Source organism: Chlorocebus sabaeus, chromosome 21 (assembly GCF_047675955.1).
Source record: "Chlorocebus sabaeus isolate Y175 chromosome 21, mChlSab1.0.hap1, whole genome shotgun sequence".
NCBI classification, from domain to species: domain Eukaryota; kingdom Metazoa; phylum Chordata; class Mammalia; order Primates; family Cercopithecidae; genus Chlorocebus; species Chlorocebus sabaeus.
In genome coordinates, this window is record NC_132924.1 from 1,477,080 (window position 1) to 1,501,780 (window position 24,701).

Consider the following 24,701-nt stretch of genomic DNA (forward strand, 5'->3'; position numbering starts at 1 on the left):
CACACACACACACAAACACACACACATACACACACATACAAATACACACAAATACAAACACACACATACACAAATACACGCACATACACACACAAATACACACATACACACAAATACACACGCATACACACAAACACACACATACATACACATACAAATACACACATACACACACATACAAATACACACATACACACACACCCACAAATACACACACATACACACATACACACACACATACACACACATACATACACACACACACAAATACACACACAAATACACATACACACAAATATGCACATACACACACAAATGCACACACAAATACACACAAACACACACATACACACACAAATACACACAAACACACACATACACACACATACACACACACAAATACACACACATACAAATACACACACATACATACATAAATACACACACATACACCCACAAATATACACACATACACACACAAATACACACACACAAATACACACAAATACACACACATACACACATACACACACATACACACACATACATACACACACATACACAAATACACACACAAATACACATACACACAAATATGCACATACACACACAAATGCACACACAAATACACACAAATATACACATACACACACAAATACAAACACACATACACACACATACAAATACACAAATACAAACACACACACAAATACACACAAATACACAAACACACACAAAAATACACACATACACAAATACACATACACACAAATATGCACATACACACACAAATACACACACAAATACAAATACACACACACACACACAAATACACTCACACACAGGGGGACGGGGGGCTCCGTCTGCTCCCAGTTGCCCTGGTTACCCTGTGGGGTGAGCCTGGCAGGACAGGGCCAGCCCAGCAAACCGAGACAAAGTGAGGAGGCCGTGTTGCCGCCAGAGTCACAGGGCAGCTCCCTGCAGAAGGCGGTCATGGTCCACCGCCATTTACTTCAACATTTACTTTTTTCTGTATTAAATATCTGATTTATTGAAAATTACATGTGTGTTTGCTGCAAAGTGTGATGAGGAGTTAACAGAAACTAGGGCATAAAAATAAGTCATCATGAGATACAATCTGGGCAAAAACCAGATGGCTATGATGCGTCTAAGGAAAAATGTTAGCATGAAGATCTCGGACCGTTAAAGAAGACTGTGTTTACGGATTCTTTAAATGACTGACAGTAGGTATCAAAACCATTTTGGCATTTAGCTCCCTAGATACATTTACAGGAGTGACTGACAGTTTTATTTCAAAATGTGAGTATTTACATCACACCAGAAATGACATTATTAGCCATTATTTACATGTCTGGATTTTTAAAGAAACGTAGATGTTGACGTCAACACGTGCGAGTGGTTTGGCAGCTTTTCAAAATTGTTTTAGGGAAAATGAGAGCCAAGGCCCTGAAGACCCCTGCTCCACCTGCCTCAGCCCAGTCCAGCTGAGCGCCGACTGCGGGAGACCAAGCGAGAAGGACAAGGCCCATCCTGACAGTGTCCAGCCATAACAAGGGCCCAGCAACCCCCTCCGAGCAAGGTCTCAGGAGAAGAATCTGGGTGTCCTACCCTGGCCCCCTCGTGGAGGAGGGAGGATGGGCAGGGCCTGGGCAGGGAGGGAGGAACCAAGTTCTTCGCTCCAGCCCGGAGCCGCAGTTCAGGCAGTTGCCTCCAGCAGAGGGGAATGTCTGGTGGGAAAGGGCAGTGAGGTGCGGCAGAGGATGGATAGCGGCCAGGGAAAAGTTGGAAGTAAGAGGACAAGAGTGCCACCAAATCATGGGCCTGGACCACGGACCTGATCGTGCAGCCGGGAAGCCCCTCAGAATTCCGACACCACTGCAAGCGTCCTCAGGAGGAAGCCATGCCAGCACATGCTGGGCACACAGGGCTGGCACCGAGAGGCAGGAGGGCTGGATGAGGAGGCCGTTCCTTGTGGCTCACGGAGGGCTCTTGGCCGTTTCTGCGTGGCGCCCAGAAGCTGCTCACCAGCTCTGGAAGACACGGGGCATTGAATCCAGATCCTGGATGATCTTCAGAACTACGCCCTTATCCAACACAACTGAGGCGCCAGGACCAGGACCGACATCACACCCTCTGCTGGGGTCAAAGCTTTAGCAGGAGAGGGTGCAGCACCTGGAATGACTCGCAAAACGTCTGGAAGTTCCCACCACTCCCCGAAATAACAGAGACCAAAGCCCACAGATCTTTAAAGGAAAGCAGCAGGTGGGTAAAAGAAAGAGCCTGCGGCCCCTGCCCGAGGCCCCTCCCCACACGCCCACACGCCTGGTCCTGAGCAGAAGCAGCTCCGAGTGACCTAGGTGCGGGAAATGCCTGCTGAGGGGTTTTAGGCTGCAAGAACCGAAACTTCCACGGCCGACTCCAGGAGCCCCTGAGTTCTGCATTTTACCAAATCGCATGCACTTCTTTCCAGGAGTGCTTGCCGTGTGGCTGCCCCCCAAATTATGGGGCTACCTTTGCCCCCTATTCAGTTTCTATGTCCTCACTCCTAAGCCTGCGAGGTGATGTGAGCACTCGGTGACAAAGTCCTGTGTTTGTGGGGTCCCTGGTGCCTTCCCTTTGGGGTCACATCAGCCCGGCGTTCCCCCAGAGGCACAAGTCTGGATGGCCAGAGGCGTCAGGGCCACATCCAGACCTGACAAAGGAGGCTGCACCCGACTTGCAGCAGAGGGCCTGGAAGCCCAGGGCTCAGCTCAGTGTCCAGGTCTGAGCACCCGCGTGCAGCAGGACCAGGCTCCTGGAGCAGCATCTGCCTGCCACGTCGGCCTCCTTCCGAGACGGGGATGGGGGCACTGCAGGCCCTGTGGGGCCCACAGAGAGAGCTCGGGGACAGCTGGCTGAGGCCACACTTGGTGAGACGACTCCTCTCCAGCTGTACCCCACCCCACCTTGGCTGCTGCCCAAGCTTCCAAACACCCAAGGATGGGGGAGGCTGCACCCGACTTGCTGACTCGGTGGACCAGGGTGGGCCCCAGGGTGGGTATTTTGAATAAGGTGGGGCTGCCTGGCTGGACGCAGAGAGTCTGCCCAGCACCTGCCCCACTCCCAGCCTCGGGCTTCAGTGCCCACCTGGCTGCCGGGGAGCTGAGCCCCCCGCACTCCCTGCCAGGCCTGAGAGCCCGGGTGACCTGACCCAGAGACAGTGCTGGGAATTCACGTCCCTGAGCACACTGCACCCTCCGACTCTTCGGTCAAAAGCCCTGCCTCCTTCAAGCCAGGAGCATGTATTAAGTGCCTACTGTGTGCCTGGCCAGTCACACGGTGGGGCCAGGGGGTGGGGGGAGCTGACAGCCTGGCCCTGAAGCCGCCCCTCTACTGTGGGAGTACTGGGGGTGGCCGGGAAAGGTGAGATTCGCCTCTACCCTCCTTGCCCCGTGGCCAAGCTTGGGGTTATCCTGGCTCTTCTGACCACCCTGGCGCTGAAGAAAGCCCTGGGGGGGCTTTGGGGCAGGAAGAGGTAGATCAAGAGCCCCAGGCCCCCCCGGGACCGGGGAAGGTCGGGTACCCCGTGGGGTCTCTCTGACGCCTCCAGGTGGGGATGAGGCACCGTTGTTGCCCCCCCAACACCCCCGGGCCTCCGAAAGACCCTCGCTCAGGAGGGACCCCGGTCCAGCGACCGCCCCGCCCCTCCCGGGCCCCGCCCCTCCCGGGCCCCGCCCCCTGTGGCCCCGCCCCTGCGGCCCCGCCCCCACCCCGGGCCCCTCCCGGCCCTGCCCTGCCCGGCCCAGCGCTTCTGCAGAGGCCACCCCGGGACTGCGGCAGCCCCGCCCGGCGGCAGCGGGCGTGGGCGGGGGAGGTGGGAGGCGGCGAGGGGGTCGGCCCGTCCGAGCTCTCCTGGGCGCCGACTCCACCCCTCGACCGTTGGGGCCCAGGTGGGGTGCAGACCCCGGGCCTCCCCACGGAGGCCACACGCCTGGCTCCGCCCCCGGTGCCTCCCCCAGGAAGGAGCGACGTCCCCTGGGCGCTGGGTCCGGACAGCGCCGCGCAGCCCCCGCGCCCCCGGGGCCCGCCCCGTATCCCTGCCCGCGTCCCCCGGAGACACTGCGGCAGCTGCGGGCGAGGGCCGGGCGCGTCTCCATGGAGCCGGGGTGCGCGTAGCCGAGCCCAGCCCAGCCCTGCCGGAGGCCCCGGGGCCGGTGCGCGGCGCGGCCGCAGGATGCAGGCCATGGACCCAGCCGCGGCGGATCTCTACGAGGAGGATGGCAAAGACCTGGACTTCTACGACTTCGAGCCGCTGCCCACCCTCCCCGAGGACGAGGTGAGCCCCCGGCCCCACTGGGGGGCCCCTTCCGCCGCCGAGGGCTCCGCAGAGAGCGCCCGGGGGGTGGACCCGGGAGGGGCTGTGAGCTCCCGCCTCCCCAGGCGCCCTCCTTGGCCGGGGGGTGTCCCACCGCCGTTCTCAGCCCCGCGTTAGGATTTTCACCTGGAGGGGACAGCACCCGCTAATGCGCACGGGACGGCGGCGGGTGGGCAGCCCCTGCAGAAGTTGGCGCGCCGTGGCTCCTGGTGGAAACCCTGGTGGGACAGTGTGGGGGCAGCAAGGAGGACGGTAGGGGGTCTGCTTACTCCCTGCCGGGCCCCAGGAGGCCAGCGGGGCTCAGGGCAGCAGATCCCAGTCAGGCGCGGTACAGGAGGCCCCAGAGCTGAGGTTCAGGAGCCGGGGGTGGGGAGAGCGCTGGACGACCGCCCCCCCAGACTGAGAGCTGCTTCCCTCTCTCTGGGTCTCCGGGCCTTCACCCAAGACCCCCCTACCCCGCAAGGTGCAGAGGGGCTCTGCCTGCCATCTGCATACCCTGGCGCTTCTGCTCATGGACCGCCCACCCTACAGCACTGACTGCCCAGAGCCCACCTTGGCTGGGTCTGACCCTGTAACTCAGCTCTGGCTTGACTGGGATGGAGTGGACAAGGCAGCGTGAGAGGTGGCCCCGCAGGGATGCAGCAGCTCCCAAAGGGACCCTCATCCTCCAGGGATTCGAGATCTGCCAAACCTACAACAGGCAAGAGCCCAGACGCTGGGCCCCTGTGTCTCCAGTGACAGCGTCGTCACCTGCAGCCATTAATGGGATGCTGCGGCGGCCTCTGTTTAAACAGCCGGCCAAGCAAGGCTGGAGCAGGGAATCCCGGGTGCAGCAGCCCCGGGCCTCACCCCCTCGCAGCCCCCACCTGCTGCCCCAGGGGAGTGGGCTCTGAAGGGATAGGGAGTTTCTGCTGTGGAAGCCCCGTCCTTCTGGGAAGGTTCAGCCCCAGGAGGCTCTCTGCTCAGCCACCTAGAAAGTGCTAAGGCTGTGCGGGGGTTGGCGCTGCCCCCGCCCCCACCATGGCCTGGATTTGGTGCAGTTGAAGGCTGCAGAGAGGAGCAGCCAGGGGAGTCAGTAAAGCTTCGAAGATCACCATGGCTCTGACTGAGAGGGAAGCGCAGCCCGCAGCCTTTAGAAATGCCCCAGGATACATCCCAGGGTATCTGTTAGGAGGCTGCCTCCCCATCACTCTGAGAGGTGACCCTGAGGACGCACCTCTTCCCACAGCCCCATCGCGGATCAGGGGCCTGAGCCTTGAGGGCCTCCCCGCTCCATATGGAGGCAGCAGCCGGTGCCCCGAACACAGAACATGCCGCACCAGGCATGAGCCCACTTGAAGCCACAGGCTGTCTTTCTGCATGCTCCCCACCCCCACGCACACACCAGTGTCCTCCGGCCGGCTGGACAGCTCCCGCCTGGCACAGTGCTGGGGTGGGGGCTCCACCCTGTGATGGCCACAGAGGCCGTTGAGTTAGCAGCGTGCAGTGGGAACGTTCAGGTGGGCCCATCGCAGACACTCCTGGAAAGCATCAGGGGTGGTCCCTGGCCCAACCCTGTGCCCAGCACTGAGCCCAACATGTCCTGTGTCTCAGAATTCCCCTGGCGTTCAGACTCTGCTTCCTGCACATGTTCGGCTTGGAAGGTTCTGAAATCTCCATCAGGGCACGTGGCTGCACCTGACTTGCATTGGAAAACCATCCTGGGTGAGGTGAGAGCACGGTGAGGCTGCATCATCATCCCAGAGTGCCAGGAAGGCCAAGGGCGCAGGGCAGCTGCTGGGAAAGCACGGTGGCGCCAGGCCCAGGACACACGCAGGCTGCGTAAGATGTAGGAGCTCACTCATTCTACAGCTAGTTGTAACAGCTGTCTCCACGATGGGGCCAAGAAATAGACCCTTATGGACACCCACCAGAGCCCCTGGAATGTCCCTCCCTTGATATGATCCCAGAGAAAATCCAAATGGCTGCTGAACATGTGAAAAGATGTTTGCTCATTGCAATCAGGGAAATGCAAAATACACCCCCACAAATGCCTTCCCAAGACCGCCAGGCTGGCAAGAACTGAAGAGCGGACAGCGGCGTGTGCTGGCAAGGACGTCGCAGCAGCTCTCCCTCGCGCCAGTGGGAGGACAAATGGAGCAACCTCTTTGGAAAACAGCCCAGCATTCGCTGGCAAAGTAGAAGGCACCAGTGCCCTGTGTCCCAGCAACTTCACTATGGTGTGGGCCCCGGAGACACATGGCCGTGCATGTGTGAGAACACTCTCAGCTGGAACCCACCAGAGCATCAGCAAGTGGGCCAGCAGGTCCTGGAGGATTGGATCCCTGGCCAGGTTGGATCCCTGGCCACTTGCAGGCAGCACCACTGGGTCAGCACAGGCAAAGAACCACCAGCACACAATAGACAGGAGATGTTCTGTAGGGGTGATGCAAGGAGGGCTTCCTGGAGGAAGTGTCCTTCCCGGGATTCCCATGAGATTTCATCTACTGTGGATGGCAGTATGGGATCTGAGGCAGAACAGCGTGATCCAGACAGAACAGTGGCTGCAGAAGAGGCACACAGGCCAGGCGGCCGGGGTCGATGGATGGGCAGTGCTGGCTGCCCCACAGGGATGCAGATGAGACAAAGCACGTGCACCGGTTTGGGTGCCAGAGCAGGACGTGTCCCAGGTCCCTGAGAGGCAGGCAGCACTGTCACCCCTTCTGGAGTTCAGCAAGTGCCTCCCAGAACCTCCTGTGTGCCGTTGTGAGGCTGCACTCAGAGTCTGAGGGTGGACGGGATGCAGTCACTGCCTGGAGGGGCACACAGCTGGGGGCTCCCAGTAAAGAAGAGCATGTTCCCTCTACAGGGTCCATATGGCATCTGTGCCAGGACGAGCTCACAGCAGAAGGCACCTTGGGAGCTGAGGTGGTTTTGTGGTGGGGGCCTGGCAGTGTGGAGAGAGCTGTCCAGAAGGTGGTTTTGTGGTAGGGGCCTGGCAGTGTGGAGAGAGCTGTCCAGAAGGTGGTTTTGTGGTTGGGGGGGGGCCTGGCAGTGTGGAGAGAACTGTCCAGAAGGTGGTTTTGTGGTTGGGGGGGGCCTGGCAGTGTGGCGAGAACTGTCCAGAAGGTGGTTTTGTGGTGGGGGTCCTAGCAGTGTGGAGAGGACTGTCCAGAAGGTGGTTTTGTGGTTGGGGGGTGCCTGGCAGTGTGGAGAGGACTGTCCAGAAGGTGGTTTTGTGGTGGGGGGGCCTGGCAGTGTGGAGAGAGCTGTCCAGAAGGTGGTTTTGTGGGGGGGCCTGGCAGTGTGGAGAGAGCTGTCCAGAAGGTGGTTTTGTGGGGGGGCCTGGCAGTGTGGAGAGAACTGTCAGGAAGCCTCTGGGGATTGGCAGCCAGTGCTCCCAGCAGTGACTGGAGTTTTGTATTGGTCCCGTTAGAATCCCACGGCTGAAAGAATCGGTTGGTCATAAGACAGTGATTCGAAATGTGCCAAATGATCCAGGCGTCCCTGTGTAACCCTGGCTCAAAGTCTGCCTGGCCGTGTGGCGGGGGGTGTTGGAGCTTTCTGAATGCACAGAAGCCCCTAATGTGGACTTTCATGAGATGAGGGTCCCCGGTGGGAAGTGTGCCCTGCCCTCTGAGGCCCAGGGACTGGCTGATGTGCTGCTGTCCTGGAGAGCAGCCCAGTCCTGGGGGTTCATGTCCACCTGCCTTCCCAAATCCCTCCTCCCACCTGGGATGGAGGTGGAGTTCGTGGCCACACCATTGCAAAGTGGGGACCAGTCTTTCCTGCCCTGCAAGGAACAGGTCTTAGGTGGTCCACGCTCTCAGACCTACCCCATGGCTCACCCAGGCACACCTTGCTAGGGATGGCGAGGGGCAGGGTGGGTGGTTGGTGGGCTGGGCTGGGTCATGAAGAACCCTCTGGGCCTGCTCAAGAGGCTGGGTCTGTGCCAGCAGATGGAGTCACTGAAGGCTGACCAGCCACGACAAGGTCAGACTGTATTAGCAGGGGCAGGAGAGGCTAAAGTGTGGAAAGTCACGAGGCCCTAGCCTGCCGTGGGGCCCTCATGGGTGCTGGGCATGCAGATGCGCAGGAGGGGGCGCTGGGCAGACAGACAGGCGTCCGCCAGCCGAGGCCGGCGTTGCTATTCACAGCACGTCACCTCCTTCCCAAGCGTCTGCCACAGCCCATTAAACTCCTGTCCAGGCCACCTCGGCAGCCCCGCAGCCCAGCTGGGCATATTTTACTTGAGCACGAAGCCTTCTGGCCTAGCTGTGGACTTGAACCCACCTGGTAGCAAGGCTTAGAGCCCCAGGGTCTCCAAGGGCCCCTTCTGGAGGTGACTGTAGGACGCCCAACTGGCTCCTGACCTCGGAGGTGGTCGTGGGGGTGTCTGCTGGGATGTGGGTGGGCCCCCGCGGACTTGGGGTCCCGAGGCTAGTGAGTGCTGCCTGTGTCTCTCCCAGTCTCTCTCGTCCTGTTCCGGCCTCTTAGGCCTGTCTGACACCCTTCTTCGCTCATCCAGCCACTGTGGATTCAGGCACGCGGGAGTAATTCCTCACACCTGTGGCAGAACAGGGCGGAGGCTGCAGGTCCCAGAGGGCAGGTGACCTGGGCCCAGAGTTCAGGCCTGGGAGCCCTCAGCACATTGCAAGACCCCCAGGTGGCTCCGGCCCCTGTGTGAGCGGAAGCCCCCCCTCTAGACAGCGTGCACCAGAGGGGCTGAGACAATCCTGAGGGGAGGCTTCAGCCACAAACCCCATGGAATTCACCCCTAAAATCATCCAGAGAATCTCCGATGGAATTCAGACACGCCCGCCTCTCCTAGGCGCTAGGGGCTCCAGGTATCCGGCTTCCCTGAGGGGAGGAGGGGGCTGCCCACCGGCAGGTGTCTCCCCTCTGGGTCTGAGCAGGAGGGCGTGCTGTGCGCGAGGGGTGGCCCTGCTGGCACGGCTGACCTGGCTCCATTCCCGGGTCCACAGGTCTCGACACTGCTGTGTGAGCTGGCAGCAGGCCCCTGACCCGTGAGCAACAGCCAGAAGGCCCCCCAGGGCCCCGCAGGGGGACAGGGACCGGCTCAGACACGTGTCATGCTGGCTCCCTTCCTCCTAAGCAGCACAACCTATGGGGTCCTCAGACTTATTTACCGCTTAGTGCACGTCTGTGCCCATGTTTGCAGGCATGTGTGCGTGGGCACATAGCGCTGTGTGCATGTGTGTGCCAGTGCACAGGAGTGTGTGCATACGTGTGTGCCTGTGTGTGCAGGTGCATGGGTGCGCGCACGTGTGTGCATGTGTTTGTGTGTACACAGTGCCCAGGCGCCTCTTTAACCAGCCCCTCAGGTGTCGCTGGGAGCTTCAGGCTCTCTGGAATCCTGAGGAGTCCTGGGCGGTACAAAGAGGACGGCAGGCTTGAGCGCAAATCAGAGACACCTTTGATCAATCAGCGAACACAGGAATGGGGCAGGGAGATTCCTGCGATAGAAAGAGCTGGAAGGGCCTGGGTAATGATGTCATCAAGTCCCTCCCTGGACCCCAAGAAGGAGATGGATGGGGGATGTGCCAAGACCCCACGGACAGACGCAGACCCAGCCGCATGGCCAGGCCCCACCAGGCGCCTGTGCCCTGATTCCATCACTTGTTGGCCTCCTGCTTTGGTTTGAGCCCTTCATCCCTTTCCTGTGCCTAGAGGGCCTCTTGCAGTGCCAGCCGCTGGGGCATGGTGGGGGGACCAGAGGTGGGAGGTGCCTCTCAGGACCTCAGCCCAGTGGCACTGGTAGAGCCAGAGCCGCCCTGTGCACTGGGAGAGAGGGGAAGTCAGGGATGGGGGAGAAGGGGCCTCTGCCACCTCCTCACCTGCCCTGTCCTCCGAGGCCCCGTGTCCAGAGCCTTTCTTGATCTCACCCACGTGCATCCAGGCTGCAGCCCCCAGCCACCCCCTCCTACCTCCACATGGGGTGCCCTGGCCGGGAGCAGCACACCCAAGAGGGCCTTCAGCTCCACATCTGGGTACGTGCGAGTGTGGATTGTGCAGCCTTGGGTGTTCCTGTGAGGGTGTGTGCACCAAACGTGGGAATGGGTGTGTGCGTGTGTGCGGGTATACGTATGTGTCTGAGTGTGCCTGCATGTGGTCAGTGTTAGGCATGTGTGCAGTGGCATGTAGTATGTATGTGAGTGTGAGGTCTGTGTGTGCATGAGGCTGTCTGTTCATGTGTGTGAGACGCGGTGGGACTGTGAGTGCGTGTGAGACACGGTGGGACTGAGTGTGTGTGAGAAGCGATGGGACCGTGAGTGCATGTGAGACGCAGTGGGACTGTGAGTGCGTGTGAGACACGGTGGGACCGTGAGTGCATGTGAGACGCAGTGGGACTGAGTGTGTGTGAGAAGCGATGGGACCGTGAGTGCGTGTGAGATGCGGTGGGACCACGAGTGCGTGTGAGACGTGGTGGGACCGTGAGTGCGTGTGAGACGCGGTGACTGAGTGTGTGTGAGAAGCGATGGGACCGTGAGTGCGTGTGAGACGCAGTGGGACCGTGAGTGCGTGTGAGACGCGGTGGGACCGTGAGTGCGTGTGAGATGCGGTGGGACCATGAGTGTGTGTGAGACGCAGTGGGACTGAGTGTGTGTGAGAAGCGATGGGACCGTGAGTGCGTGTGAGACGCAGTGGGACCGTGAGTGCATGTGAGACACAGGTGGGACCGTGAGTGCGTGTGAGACGCGGTGGGACCGTGAGTGCGTGTGAGACGCGGTGGGACCGTGAGTGCGTGTGAGACGCAGGTGGGACCGTGAGTGCGTGTGAGACGCAGGTGGGACCGTGAGTGCGTGTGAGACATGGTGGGACCATGAGTGCGTGTGAGACACGGTGGGACTGAGTGCGTGTGAGAAGCAATGGGACCGTGAGTGCCTGTGAGACGCAGTGGGACCGTGAGTGCGTGTGAGACGCAGGTGGGACCGTGAGTGCGTGTGAGACGCAGGTGGGACCGTGAGTGCGTGTGAGATGCAGGTGGGACCGTGAGTGCGTGTGAGACGCGGTGGGACCGTGAGTGCGTGTGAGACGCGGTGGGACCGTGAGTGCGTGTGAGATGCGGTGGGACCGTGAGTGCGTGTGAGACGCAGGTGGGACCGTGAATGCGTGTGAGACGCAGTGGGACTGAGTGCGTGTGAGAAGCGATGGGACCGTGAGTGCGTGTGAGAAGCGATGGGACCGTGAGTGCGTGTGAGACGCGATGGGACCATGAGTGCGTGTGAGACGCGGTGGGACCATGAGTGCGTGTGAGACGCAGTGGGACTGAGTGTGTGTGAGAAGCGATGGGACCGTGAGTGCGTGTGAGACGCGGTGGGACCGAGTGCGTGTGAGACACAGTGGGACCGTGAGTGTGTGTGAGAAGCGATGGGACCGTGAGTGCGTGTGAGACGCAGTGGGACCGTGAGTGCGTGTGAGACGCAGTGGGACTGTGAGTGTGTGTGAGACGCGGTGGGACCGAGTGCGTGAGACGCAGGTGGGACCGTGAGTGCATGTGAGACGCAGGTGGGACCGTGAGTGCGTGTGAGACGCGGTGGGACCGTGAGTGCGTGTGAGACGCGGTGGGACCGTGAGTGCGTGTGAGACGCGGTGGGACCGTGAGTGCGTGTGAGACGCAGGTGGGACCGTGAGTGCGTGTGAGACGCAGGTGGGACCGTGAGTGCGTGTGAGACGCAGGTGGGACCGTGAGTGCGTGTGAGACGCAGTGGGACTGAGTGCGTGTGAGAAGCGATGGGACCATGAGTGCGTGTGAGACGCGATGGGACCATGAGTGCGTGTGAGACGCGATGGGACCATGAGTGCGTGTGAGATGCAGTGGGACTGAGTGCGTGTGAGAAGCGATGGGACCGTGAGTGCGTGTGAGACGCGGTGGGACCGTGAGTGCGTGTGAGACGCAGGTGGGACCGTGAGTGCGTGTGAGACGCAGGTGGGACCGTGAGTGCATGTGAGACACGGTGGGACCGTGAGTGCGTGTGAGACACGGTGGGACCGTGAGTGCGAGACGCAGGTGGGACCGTGAGTGCATGTGAGACGCAGTGGGACTGAGTGCGTGTGAGAAGCGATGGGACCATGAGTGCGTGTGAGACGCGATGGGACCATGAGTGCGTGTGAGACGCGATGGGACCATGAGTGCGTGTGAGACGCGGTGGGACCATGAGTGCGTGTGAGATGCAGTGGGACTGAGTGTGTGTGAGAAGCGATGGGACCGTGAGTGCGTGTGAGACGCGGTGGGACCGTGAGTGCGTGTGAGACACAGTGGGACCGTGAGTGCGTGTGAGATGCGGTGGGACCGAGTGCGTGTGAGACACAGTGGGACTGTGAGTGTGTGTGAGAAGCGATGGGACCGTGAGTGCGTGTGAGACGCAGTGGGACTGTGAGTGCGTGTGAGACGCAGTGGGACTGTGAGTGTGTGTGAGACGCGGTGGGACCGAGTGCGTGAGACGCGGTGGGACCGTGAGTGCATGTGAGACGCGGTGGGACCGTGAGTGCGTGTGAGACGCAGTGGGACTGTGAGTTTGTGTGAGACGCAGTGGGACTGAGTGTGTGTGAGAAGCAGTAGGACTGTGAGTGTGAGAAGTGGTGGGACCGTGAGTGTGAGAAGTGATGAGACTGAGTGTGTGTGAGTAGTGCTGGGACTGAAGTGGTGAGACTGAGTGTGCACACACCTTGCACCAGTGTCTGAGTGTCGATGTATGAGTGTGCCCTGTGTTGTCATGTATCTGTGTGGGATGCATGTATGGGGATGTGTGTGTCTGTGTGAGGGTGAGCACATGTGTGCTAGGTGGGGATGTTTGTGCGTGTGCGTGTTCATGGCGGTGTGGGTGTTGGTGGCAGCCATCATGGTCACAGCTGAGCCCTCACGGAGTCCAGGAGCCCACTCAGATTTGGAGGTGTGTCCACATGGGGGCGGCCAGGCCATGTGGAGGGAACCGCCGTGATTGTGTCCTCGGTGTGAACTGCCTGGAACAAATGTTGGCAGCACGTGTGGTTGTGTGTTGTGTGAGTGTGTCAGCGTCACGCCCCGTTAGCTCTGCACAAGTCCACAGTTGGGCATCTCGACTCAGTCGCCTCACTCATCTGTTGGCAGCCTCCACAGGCCGGTCGAGCCGTGAGCCTGTGGGGTCAGGGGTGCCCCAGGGCACAGGTGACCCAGCAGCTCTGGCTGAGCCTCCAGGAGGAAGGCCCCGTGCCCAGCTCCAGGAGCAGACACCTGCTACAGGCAACCCACTGATGGTGCCACCAAATGTTCCATGACTCTGACGTCCAGGGAACAGCAGGACAACTCTTGAAACAAAACGAGACGTGGCCTGAAGCCCTTTCCCTGACCCACGCATTGAAACGCTGCCACGAGCCGTCCCTTTCCCCGTGGAATAGTCTCGGCGGGGGTGCTGGGGCCCGGCTGAGGGTCCTGCTGGGCTCACAGCCAGGGCCTGTCTTGACAGGAGAATGTGTCTCTGGCTGACATCCTCTCCCTGCGGGACCGCGGCTTCAGCGAGCAGGAAGCGTGGGCTGTGTGCCTGGAGTGCAGCCTGTCCATGCGGAGTGTGGCCCACGCCGCCATCTTCCAGAGCCTGTGCATCACGCCGGACACCCTGGCCTTCAACACCAGCGGGAACGTGTGTTTCATGGAGCAGCTCAGTGGTGAGGCAGCCGCGGGCATGGGGCAGAGGTGCCTTTCGGGGTGGGTATGAGCACAGGCTCTGCGGGGCAGACGCTTGGAGTGTGCCTGGACCCGGGTTTCCTGTGGAGACCTTCTCTTCCTCAGGAGGGACTCAGGCCGGAGAGTGGCCGAGGGTCCGTGGGGTGCCTGCTGGGCCAGGGCAGTCAAACCCACCCTCAGACGCCAGAGGGACACTCAACCCACCCCAGCCCCGCTCCGCTCGGGACTTCCCCTAAGGGCAGGCCATGCGCCTCTTCTGTCTCCCTCGGGCCAGTCCCGCAGGCCCTGCTGTGAGTGGACGCCGGCCCGGGAGGGTGGGACACCCCTGCCTCGGTGGGCCACCTGCTCCCACTGCGTGGGCCCTGCCTGGGAGCTGGTTTCCCCTGGTGAATGTCTTCAGCTTCCTTCTTGGGGAAGTGGTAGAACCCTTCCCTCTTTCACTTTGGAACCCATTTCCCACCATAACCGTTAAGGAGCTAATTTCCCTTTTTCGCAGCCTAAAATGGTCTGGGGACGCCAGGTCCACGGGGAGGGGACCTTCCCGGCTGGCGGGTTCAGGTTCACAGGTGTGACTAGAAGCCTTCTCTCCTTCTCTGTCTCCTCCCTAAGACGACCCTGAGGGTGCCTTCGTTCCCCCGGAGTTCAACGTGACCGGGAACACCTTTGAGGTAAGTGCCGGTGGGGGTAATGTGCCACGCCCCCCCTTACCTCTAAGGTGGCCTCTGCCATTAACTCAGAAACGCACCTGCCTTGGGGCAGCCTCTGCGAGTGGCCTCTGGCCAGGAGCAGAGCCCGGTTCACTGGGCTGTAGGGATGGCCTCTGGGACACACCCAGCTTCGTCCCCTGCAGTGTCCTCTGCGGGTCCACACAGACTGTGGGAGCAGCGGCTTCGGCCACGTTTGTTGTCATTATCATTTTATAGCATGTTTTCTGGAATGCGAACTTACTACACTTAACATGTTAAAAGTGACCACAAGGCCTCCAGGCACAGCTGCGGGCATGGGTGTGGGCGTGGGCCACCCTGGGTGCCTCATCGCCCAAGTCATAGAGGCTGCTGCTCCCAGAGCAAACCCCCGTGTAGCCCCTCAGGAACCCTTTGTGTGGCACGAGTCGGGCAACAGCAGCCCAGCACCTCAGGGTCAGCACCTGCGTGGTCGGCTGGAAAGGGGCAGAGTCACCCTGCGGCCCTTAGGTTTGGTCCGTCCATCAGGCTGGGCTCTGTCCCCAGGCAGGGAGTGGCCCATTGGTGGTTCCTACTGTCACAAAGCCCATGGCAGAGAAAATAACACAATTCTTAAGAAATAAACAAGTAACTAGGAACTCAAAGATCTTCCCAATAAAAGTCCATCGGCTGTGTCATGACCTTAAAATTTGACCTTGAAAGTAGAGTCTGGGGGCCAGGCATGGGGACTCACTCCTGTAATCCCAGCACTCTGGGAGGTCGAGGCGGGTGGATCACTTGAGCCCAGGAGTCTGAGACCAGCCTGGCCAACATGGCGAACCCCGTCTCTACTAAAAACACAAAAATTAGCTGGACGCAGTAGTGCATGCCCGTGGTCTGAGCTACTCAGGAGTCTGAGGCAGGAGGATCTCTTGAACCCAGGAGGTCGAGGCTGCAGTGAGCCTAGATGACGCCACTGCGCTCCAGCCTGGCTGGCAGAGCAAGACCTTGTCTCAAAAACAAGAAAAGAAGAGTTTTGGGATGGCTCCCCGTGTCCCTCTTACTTTCACTTTGAAACAAGTGAGCCTGGTGCCCTTTGCCATGGGAGGCAGGCAGAGTGCCCCAGGGGGCCTCTGCTGCGGGAGTCCTATGTTTTAGTGCACCCCAGTGTCCAGAACCCAAGCCCCTGTGGCACGTGGCCTGGTGGCTGTGGTGTGGAGTGTGGCCTCATGGCTGTGATGTGGCATGTGGCCTGGTGGCTGTGATGTAGCGTGTGGCCTGGTGGCTGTGATGTGGCGTGTGGCCTCATGGCTGTGATGTAGTGTGTGGCCTGGTGGCTGTGGTGTGGCGTGTGGCCTGGTGGCTGTGATGTGGCACGAGGCCTGGTAGCTGTGGTGTGGAGTGTGGCCTCATGGCTGTGATGTAGCGTGTGACCTGGTGGCTGTGATGTGGCATGTGGCCTGGTGGCTGTGATGTAGTGTGAGGCCTGGTAGCTGTGATGTGGCGTGTGGCCTGGTGGCTGTGATGTAGTGTGTGGCCTGGTGGCTGTGATGTGGAGTGTGGCCTTGTGGCTGTGATGTGGCGTGTGGCCTGGTGGCTGTGGTGTGGCGTGTGGCCTCGTGGCTGTGATGTGGCACGAGGCCTGGTAGCTGTGGTGTGGAGTGTGGCCTCATGGCTGTGATGTAGTGTGTGGCTTGGTGGCTGTGATGTGGCATGTGGCCTGGTGGCTGTGATGTAGTGTGAGGCCTGGTAGCTGTGATGTGGCGTGTGGCCTGGTGGCTGTGATGTAGTGTGTGGCCTGGTGGCTGTGATGTGGCGTATGGCCTCGTGGCTGTGATGTGGCATGTGGCCTCGTGGCTGTGATTCCTGGTGCACATGAGGGTGTTTTAGTTTTGTGCTTGCATTCCTAGTTACGTCATAATCCAGCTCAGACCTGGACGTGACCTCAGTCCAGCCCGTGCCTGGCCCCCCCCACTCTGTGGTTCCCCCGTGGGACTCTCATTCCTTCGTTTTTATCCCACGTTGCTCGTTCCTCCAAGTCCTATTGTTTCACTGGTGCCGTTTTTAACTTTCTGAAAAGAGTTCAGGCCATGTGTGATCTTCTGGGACTTCCTTTTATGTATTCTTGTTAAACTTCATCTGCAGAGCACTGTGTGGCCATAATGTGGCACCTGCTGTGTGTTATTCTGTCGGGTGGAGGCCACGTTTAAATCCCCGCTTGTGGGGGCACCAAGGGGTGCAGGTGTTTCCTGGTGTGTACACCGAGAACAGATCTGGGCGAGGTTTCTCTAGGGTGTGTGCCCAGGAGGAAGTGTGGCTCGTGGGAGAGGTGGACGTACATCTGTTCCTGGAACTCCTCCAGCCACATGCTGGAGAGCACAGTGTGAGGATCGCTGGCTCCCACAGGACGTGAACGTGGCAGGGGACTGGGGTCTGGGGTCTGGCCTGGGGTCTGGCTTCTGTAGGACACAGGTGTGGCAGGGGCCTGGAGTCTCATGCATGGGAGGGCACCACGCTGCATCTCTTTCCTGTGTCATAGGGGATGTGGGTGAGGAGTGCCTCTCTAGTGAAGGTTTATAACTCTAAAATGTATTGACTGCCCCTAAGAGCGTTTGCTTATGTGAGTTCTGTCTCTTCATATTTACGATGTTATAAATTAAAACTAAGACATTTTAAGTTATCTATTAATTCATTTAAAAACCACAATGCCCATTGTATGTTAACATACATAACACTTTTTTGAAGAATATTTTCCCTCCAAAATTAGTGAGAAGAGTGGCATTGGGTTGCGTATTTGTAAATCTTTCACATCTGGGTTGTGGAAAATGCCTGGATTTTCACGGCAGCTTCTGCATTCAGTCGGCTGTGATATCACATTGCGTGGCCCCAGCCCCAACCCCAAGCCCAACCCCAGCCCTAACCCTAACTCCACTGTCCGCTCGGGAGGGAGGGGGAGTGACTGAGGCGAATGCCGTCTCAGCATCATTACAGAAAGAGTTTAACCTCTTGAGCCACACTTGGAGAAAAGCTGGCTGATGGTGTCCTCTGCCGAAAAGTGGTTGCTCAATTTTAACATCATCAAATATTTTAATGGTTCTTCTGTTAGGGTCTAACCTTCACAAGAAACCTTTCCTGTTTCAAGGTTGAGCCGATAGTCACTACTATTTTCTACCAAGAGTTTTAAGTTTTGTTTCACATTTCATCCACCTGAAGTTAGTTTAACGTTGCAAAGTTTTGTTGTAGGGGTCTTAGATATCGTTTATTAGATTTTCCTCAGGAATGTGATGTTTTCTGATTCTATTCTAAAATTCATTGTCCTCTTTTTGTTTTGGTTTGGTTTTGAGGCAGGGTCTTGCTCTGTCACCCAGGCTGGAGTGCGTTGGAGCAATCACAGCTCACTGCAGCCTCCACCTCCTGGGCTCAAGTGATCCTCCCACCTCAGCCTCCCAAGTAGGTGGGGCTACAAGCATGTACCACCATGTCCAGTTAATTTTTCAAAATTTTTGTAGAGACAGGGTCTTGCTCTGTTGCCCAGGCTGGTCTCGAACTCCTGCCTTCAAGTGATCCTCTCTCCTTGGCCTCCCAAAGTGCTGGGAATAAAGGCATGAGCCACTGGGCCCAGCCAATTGCCCTCTTTTTAATTACGTTTTCCTGTTTGTTTGTTGCTAGTCTACAGAAATGAAATGCACTTTTTTTTTTCTTTTGAGATAGGGTGGAGCACAGTGGCATAGCTCACTGCAGCCTAAAATTTCTGAGCTCAAGCAATCCTCCCACCTCAGCTTCCTAAGTAGCTGACACTATAGGCACATGCCACCACGCCCAGCTAATTTCTTTATTTTTATTTTTGTAGAGGTAGGCTTGTGTTATGTTGCCCAGGCTGGTCTCGAACTCCTCGGCTCAAGTGATTTTCTTACCTTGGCCTCCCAGAGTGCTGGGATTACAGGCATGAGCCACTGTGTCTGGCCACAATTCACTTTAATATCTTTATTTTATATCCAGCCATCCTGCTAAAGTTTTTTTTAATATTTCTAATAACTTATAGATTCTTTCAGTTTTCCTATTTAACTGATTAATCACTGATTAAAACAAGTGTCTTTCCTCCTATCCCATGGTCCTGCTACACGTTTTCCTTCCTTCTCTTACTCAATGCTGCAAGGAACAGCAATGAGTCTTGGAACAGAAGCAGAGTGAGGCTGAGCACTGTCCCATCTCAGGGAGAAACTGACCACTCTCCCCATCTCCCATTCTAAAAAGAGTGCTTTTCACCTTCCTCATCCAGAATGGTGCCTGCCTCCACCACGAGTCCCCCTCGATGCTGAGTTTTATCATGAATGTGTGTGTCAATTTTACAAGATGTTTCTTCTGCATCCTTTGACATGATCCTTTAATTTTTTCTTAAGATTCTCATAGTCACATCTTTATTTTCTTATATTAAGTCATCCTTTCTTACATAGAAAAATCTAAATTGGCCTAGTGTCTTGTCTTTCTTATACACTGTTTAATTTGATTTACTAGTACTTGCTTCAGATTTTTGTGCATATTTGAGCGGACTGGCGATTTTCCATTCTGTTGATGTTTTCACTGGTGTTGGCTTCAGGATTGTTCTAATCCTGTATGGGCAGCACCCCTTCCCTTTCTTTGTGCTGTTTATATAAGAATGGGATGATCTGTTCCTTGAAAGTCTGGTAAAACTCACTTACAGGGCCATCTGTTTTCTTTAGGAAAGATTTTTAACTACTGCTCAGTTTTTAATAGCTACAGGACTGGCTAGGCACAGTGGCTCATCCCTAGAATCCCAGCACAGGGAGATTTGGGGAGGCTGAGTCAGGAGGATGACTTGACGACCAGAGTTAGAGACCAGCCTAGGCAACAAAGTGAGACCCTGTCCCTACACAAAATTTTAAAAATTAGCTGGGTGTGGTGGCATGTACCTGTAGCCCCAGCCACTCAGGAGGCTGAGGCAGAAGGCGACGCATGAGCCCAGGAGTTGAAGGTTGCAGTGAGCCAAGATTACACCAGTGCACTCCACCCTGAGCAGCAGAGTGAGACCCCACCTCTTAAAAAAAGGCTTACAGGACTGATCTCTGGTGTTTCTTACTGAGTCAGCTGTGGGTCTACTTTTTATGTTTGTAAAATCTCCAGCCTTCAGCTGCAGGTGCTCTCCTCTTCAGCCGCTGCACTAGCTGCAGGTCACCCTAATTCTCTGACTGGACAGTTAATTTGTGCTTTCTCTTCTCAGTCTCACTAGGGCTTGTTTACTACATTCATTTTTCCGAAGAGCCTCCTCTGTGTCCCGTCTGCGCTCCTGGCGCGTCTGTGTTTTCTTTTCCATTGATTCTTGTTTTTCATTCTCTCTTTCCTTTCCTTGTTCTGAGTTTAGGATCCATCCCTTTTCTGACTTGAGCTGGACATTTAGGTCATTGGCTTTCAGCTTTTCTTCCTTTCCAGTATCAGTAAGAGTACTTAGGGCTATGAATGTTCCTCAACATGTAAGTTTTGTTGCATCCTGTGAGTTTTACTATGTAATGTTTGCATTATCATTTACTTCTAATTTTTTTATTTCCACTGGGATTTCTTCTTTACCCCTGAGTTATTTAACAATGTGAACAGATTGGTTTTTTCTTACTTTTTATTGAGATATACATGCAGAAAAATGTATATATCACAGACATACAACTTGATGGATTTTCACACTGAACATCTGTGTAAGCAGCACCCAGATGGACGGCAGCAGCCCCTGCCTGTCCCCCAGGTCACTGTCTGGACAGCACAGAGCAGAAGTTGCGATTTTCCTGTTTTTGTGCCTCTTGTGGGTGGGCAGGCTCATGCAGCACTTGTCTTTGGTGGCTGGTCCTCCGCCCAGAGCCACGGGTGTGAGATTTATTCTGTGTGGCCATGGGTGGCTGGTCCTCCACCCAGCGTCCAGGTGTGAGATTTATTCTATGTGGCCATGGGTGGCCAGTCCTCCGCCCAGCATCCGGGTGTGAGATTTATTCTATGTGGCCATGGGTGGCTGGTCCTCCACCCAGCGTCCGGGTGTGAGATTTATTCTATGTGGCCATGGGTGGCCGGTCCTCCATCCAGCACCATGGGTGTGAGATTTATTCTATGTGGCCATGGGTGGCTGGTCTTCCACCCAGCACCATGGGTGTGAGATTCCCAGCACCATGCGTGTGAGATTTATTCTATGTGGCCATGGGTGGCCAGTCCTCCGCCCAGCATCCGGGTGTGAGATTTATTCTATGTGGCCATGGGTGGCCGGTCCTCCACCCAGCACCATGGGTGTGAGATTTATTCTATGTGGCCATGGGTGACCGGTCCTCCGCCCAGCGTCCGGATGTGAGATTTATTCTGTGTGGCCATGGGTGGCCGGTCCTCCATCCAGCACCATGGGTGTGAGATTCCCAGCACCATGGGTGTGAGATTTATTCTATGTGGCCATGGGTGGCCGGTCCTCCACCCAGCATCCAGATGTGAGATTTATTCTATGTGGCCATGGGTGGCCGGTCCTCCGCCCAGCGTCCGGGTGTGAGATTTATTCTATGTGGTCATGGGTGGCCGGTCCTCCGCCCAGCGTCCGGGTGTGAGATTTATTCTGCGTGGCCATGGGTGGCCGGTCCTCCGCCCAGCATCCGGGTGTGAGATTTATTCTGCGTGGCCATGGGTGGCTGGTCCTCCGCCCAGCGTCCGGGTGTGAGATTTATTCTGTGTGGCCATGGAAAGCATTTATTTCCAACAGTCGTCTCTAAACTTCCAAACACACTAGGGCTTTTATGTGTCATTTTCATTCTCTTCTTAACTTCTCCAGCCTCCACCCCATGTGGCTCCCCTCTCCACCCTGCTGCCCTGAGCACCCATGGGCTCAGTGGCCCGGCCTGGAAGACTCAGACCCCTCCCCCATTGCTGGCCTGTTTGCTTGGCGTTCATCCCCGACATGCAGGCTTAGCGAGTGTCTGGGCTCACAGAGAGCAGGGTGAGTGGGGTCCTGCCTCTTGCTGGTTCCGGTCTACACAGGTGACAGACTTGATGTGAGACCCACAGGCTGGGGATCCACTAGTGCTGGGACGTGAGAATGGGGCTCCAAGGCTCTTGTTTGCATCAGAGGCCTCCAGAGGCCACTGTGAGAAGGTGGAGTTTAAACTGGGACCTGAGGTTGAGTAGGGTTCACTAAATGAAGACGGGGAGCTTCCAACACAGAAGGGCGGATGGTGAGTGAGAAGGTTGCTGATTCCACCAGGTGTGTAGCAGGCAGTGTCAACCAACAACTAGCCAGAAGGTTATTTGCTAAGTTATTTTCTAAATAAATAGATTGATGGTTGGAGCATAGATGATTGATGATGGATGAATGGAGGGATGGATGAGTGGATGGACAGGTGGGTGGATAGGTGGATAGGTGGGTGGTTGGGCGGGTGGATGGGTAAATGGACAGGTGATGGTGGATATGTGGATGGATGGGTGGTGGATAGGTGGACGGGCAGATAGATGGTTAATATGCGGATGGATGAGTGGATGGATGGGTGGATGAACAAGTAGATGGTGGATATGTGGATGGATGAATGGGTAGATGGGTGGATAGTGGGTATGTGGATGGATGGGTAGATGAACAGATGGATGGATGGTTGGATGGAAGGGTGGATGGATAGATGGATGGTTAATTTGTGAATGGATGGGTGGATGTGTGGATGGGTGGGTGGATGGGATTATGAACAGGTAGGTGGTGGATATGTGGATGGATGGGTGGGTGGAAAGATTGGTGGACAGGTGGATATGTGGATGGATGGCTAAATGGCTGGGTGGGTGGATGGGTGGATGGACAGATGGATGGTGGATATGTGGATGAATGGGTTGGTGGATGGACAGGTGGGTGGACAGGTAGATAGGTGGGTGGATGGGCAGGTGGGTGGGTGAATGGACAGATGAGTGATGGATATGTGGATGGATGGGTAAGTGAATAGTTGGATGGACGGATGGATAGTTAATATGTGGATGGATAGGCGGATGGGTGGATGGATGGTGGGTGGATGGGTGGATGAAAAGGTAGATGGTGGATATATGGATGGATGAGTAGGTGGATGGTGGATACATGGATGGATGAGTGGATGAACAAATGAATGGATGGGTGAGTGGATAGATGGGTGGACAGGTGGATGGTGGATATGTGGATGGATGGGTGGATGGATGGGTGGGTGGGTGAATGGGTAGATGGACATGTGGTTGCATGGATAAGTGGATGGATGGGTGGGTGGGTGGATGAATGCATGGAGGATGAATGGGTGAGTGGGTGGATGGGTAGATGAATGGATGAGTGGATGGATGGGTGGGTAGATGGTAGATGAATAGGTGGATGGGTAGATAAGTGGATGGATGGGTGGATGAACAGGCACATGGATGGGTGGGTGGATGGGGTGTGTGGATGTTTGGGCGGAGGACAGATGAGTAGATGAATGGGTGAGTAAATGGATGGGTGGGTGGGTGGGTGGGTGGATGGATGGATGGATGGATGGATGGATGGATGGATGGATGGATGTACAGGCAGATGGATTGATGAGTGTATGGATGGGTGGTTGGGTGGATGGATGGGTGGAGGATGGATAGGTGGGTGGATGGGTGGATGAACAGGCAGATAGGGATGGATGTGTGGATGGATGGGTGAATGGACCGATGAGTGTATGGATTAGTAGAGGACAGACAGGTGGAGGATGGGTTGATGGTGGGTAGGTAGATGGGCAGATATGTAGATGGATGGGTGGGTGGATGGGTGAATGGACATGTGGATAGGCAGTTAAGTGGATGAATGGGTGGATTAATGGATGGATGGGTGGATGGTTGGGTGGGTGGATGGATGGCTGGGTGAATGGATGGATGGATGGATGGATGGATGGATGGATGGATGGATGGATGGGTGAATGGATGGGTTGATGGATGGATGGGTGGATGGGTAGATACATGGATTGATAAGTGGATGAACAGGAGGATGGATGGGTAGATTTGTGGATGGATGATGGGTGGGTGGATTGATGGAGGATGGATGGGTGGGTGGATGTGTGGAGGATGGGTTGATAGATGGGTGGATATGTAGTTAGATGGGTGGATGGATAGATAAGCGGATGGATGGATGGGGGATGGGGAATGGGCACACATATGAATGGATAAGTGGATAAATGGGTGGACGGATGGATTCCAGGTGCCTGGATGGAAACAAAGGGGAATGGAGGGAAGGAATGAATACCCTGGCTTTCCGTGTGCTATGGAGCTAAGTTCTATTCTCAAGGCTGAGAGAATCACTGTTGAGAGCATGATCTCAGGAGTGGTTGTTGCTGGTCTCCTGCCCTCTGTGTGTGCAGTGCCTGGTAGGCATACGTGCAGTGGGCCCTGGCTATCTGGATGCTCAGCCAGGTTTGCAAACCTCTGGTCCACACTTTTGCCTCCACATCTTTGCCCAGGTTGCTCCTTTGTCCTGGAGTGTCCTCTCTTGTCTTCTCATAGCTTCACTCACATCTCCTTCATGGAATCCTCCCTGACCCGTAGCCCACAGAGGCTGGCCCTGCTCCTGTTCCTTGAAACTTGATGTAGTATTGCTAAATGTTCTCTGGGTCTTCAGGTATTAGATCCCCTGGAGATCTGGGCTGTGCTTGGTGCTGCTCAGCACCCCTGTGTCCAGGCTGAGGGAGATACCGTCTGGGGTTATTCTGCTCAAGCCATTGGCCACAGACAAGAATGCTGCTGCCCACTCAGAAGGAACACTGTCCACAATCAAGCCGAGCCCAGCTCAGAAATGTGCAGACGTGCCTTAGCTGGACTGGCCAGGCCATGGCAGGGCCAGAATTCAGATGCAGCCTCTGCCATCTGAGTCTACATTCCCTGCTGCCCTGTGTGGCAGCTGACCCACAGTAGATCACCCAGCTGTGTGCCAACCTCTGCTCACAGTCTTCTGCTGGGGACCCATGCAGCTGCTGCCTGGCAGAGAATGTATCCACGTCCATGTCCAATTGTGTGTCTG

At 56.6% G+C, this 24,701-nt stretch overlaps 1 protein-coding gene across 1 annotated transcript in view; it reads left to right on the forward strand.

Moving 5' to 3' along the window:
* Positions 1–3,869: 3,869 nt before the first annotated feature.
* LOC140708587 (kinase non-catalytic C-lobe domain-containing protein 1-like) overlaps positions 3,870–24,701 on the forward strand; it is a 49,392-nt gene continuing 28,560 nt past the window's right edge. The window contains 3 exon segments of the mRNA XM_073008720.1: positions 3,870–4,336; positions 13,822–14,020; positions 14,649–14,707. Of these exon segments, the coding sequence (XP_072864821.1) occupies positions 4,235–4,336; positions 13,822–14,020; positions 14,649–14,707 (360 nt within the window). The 5' untranslated portion in view covers positions 3,870–4,234.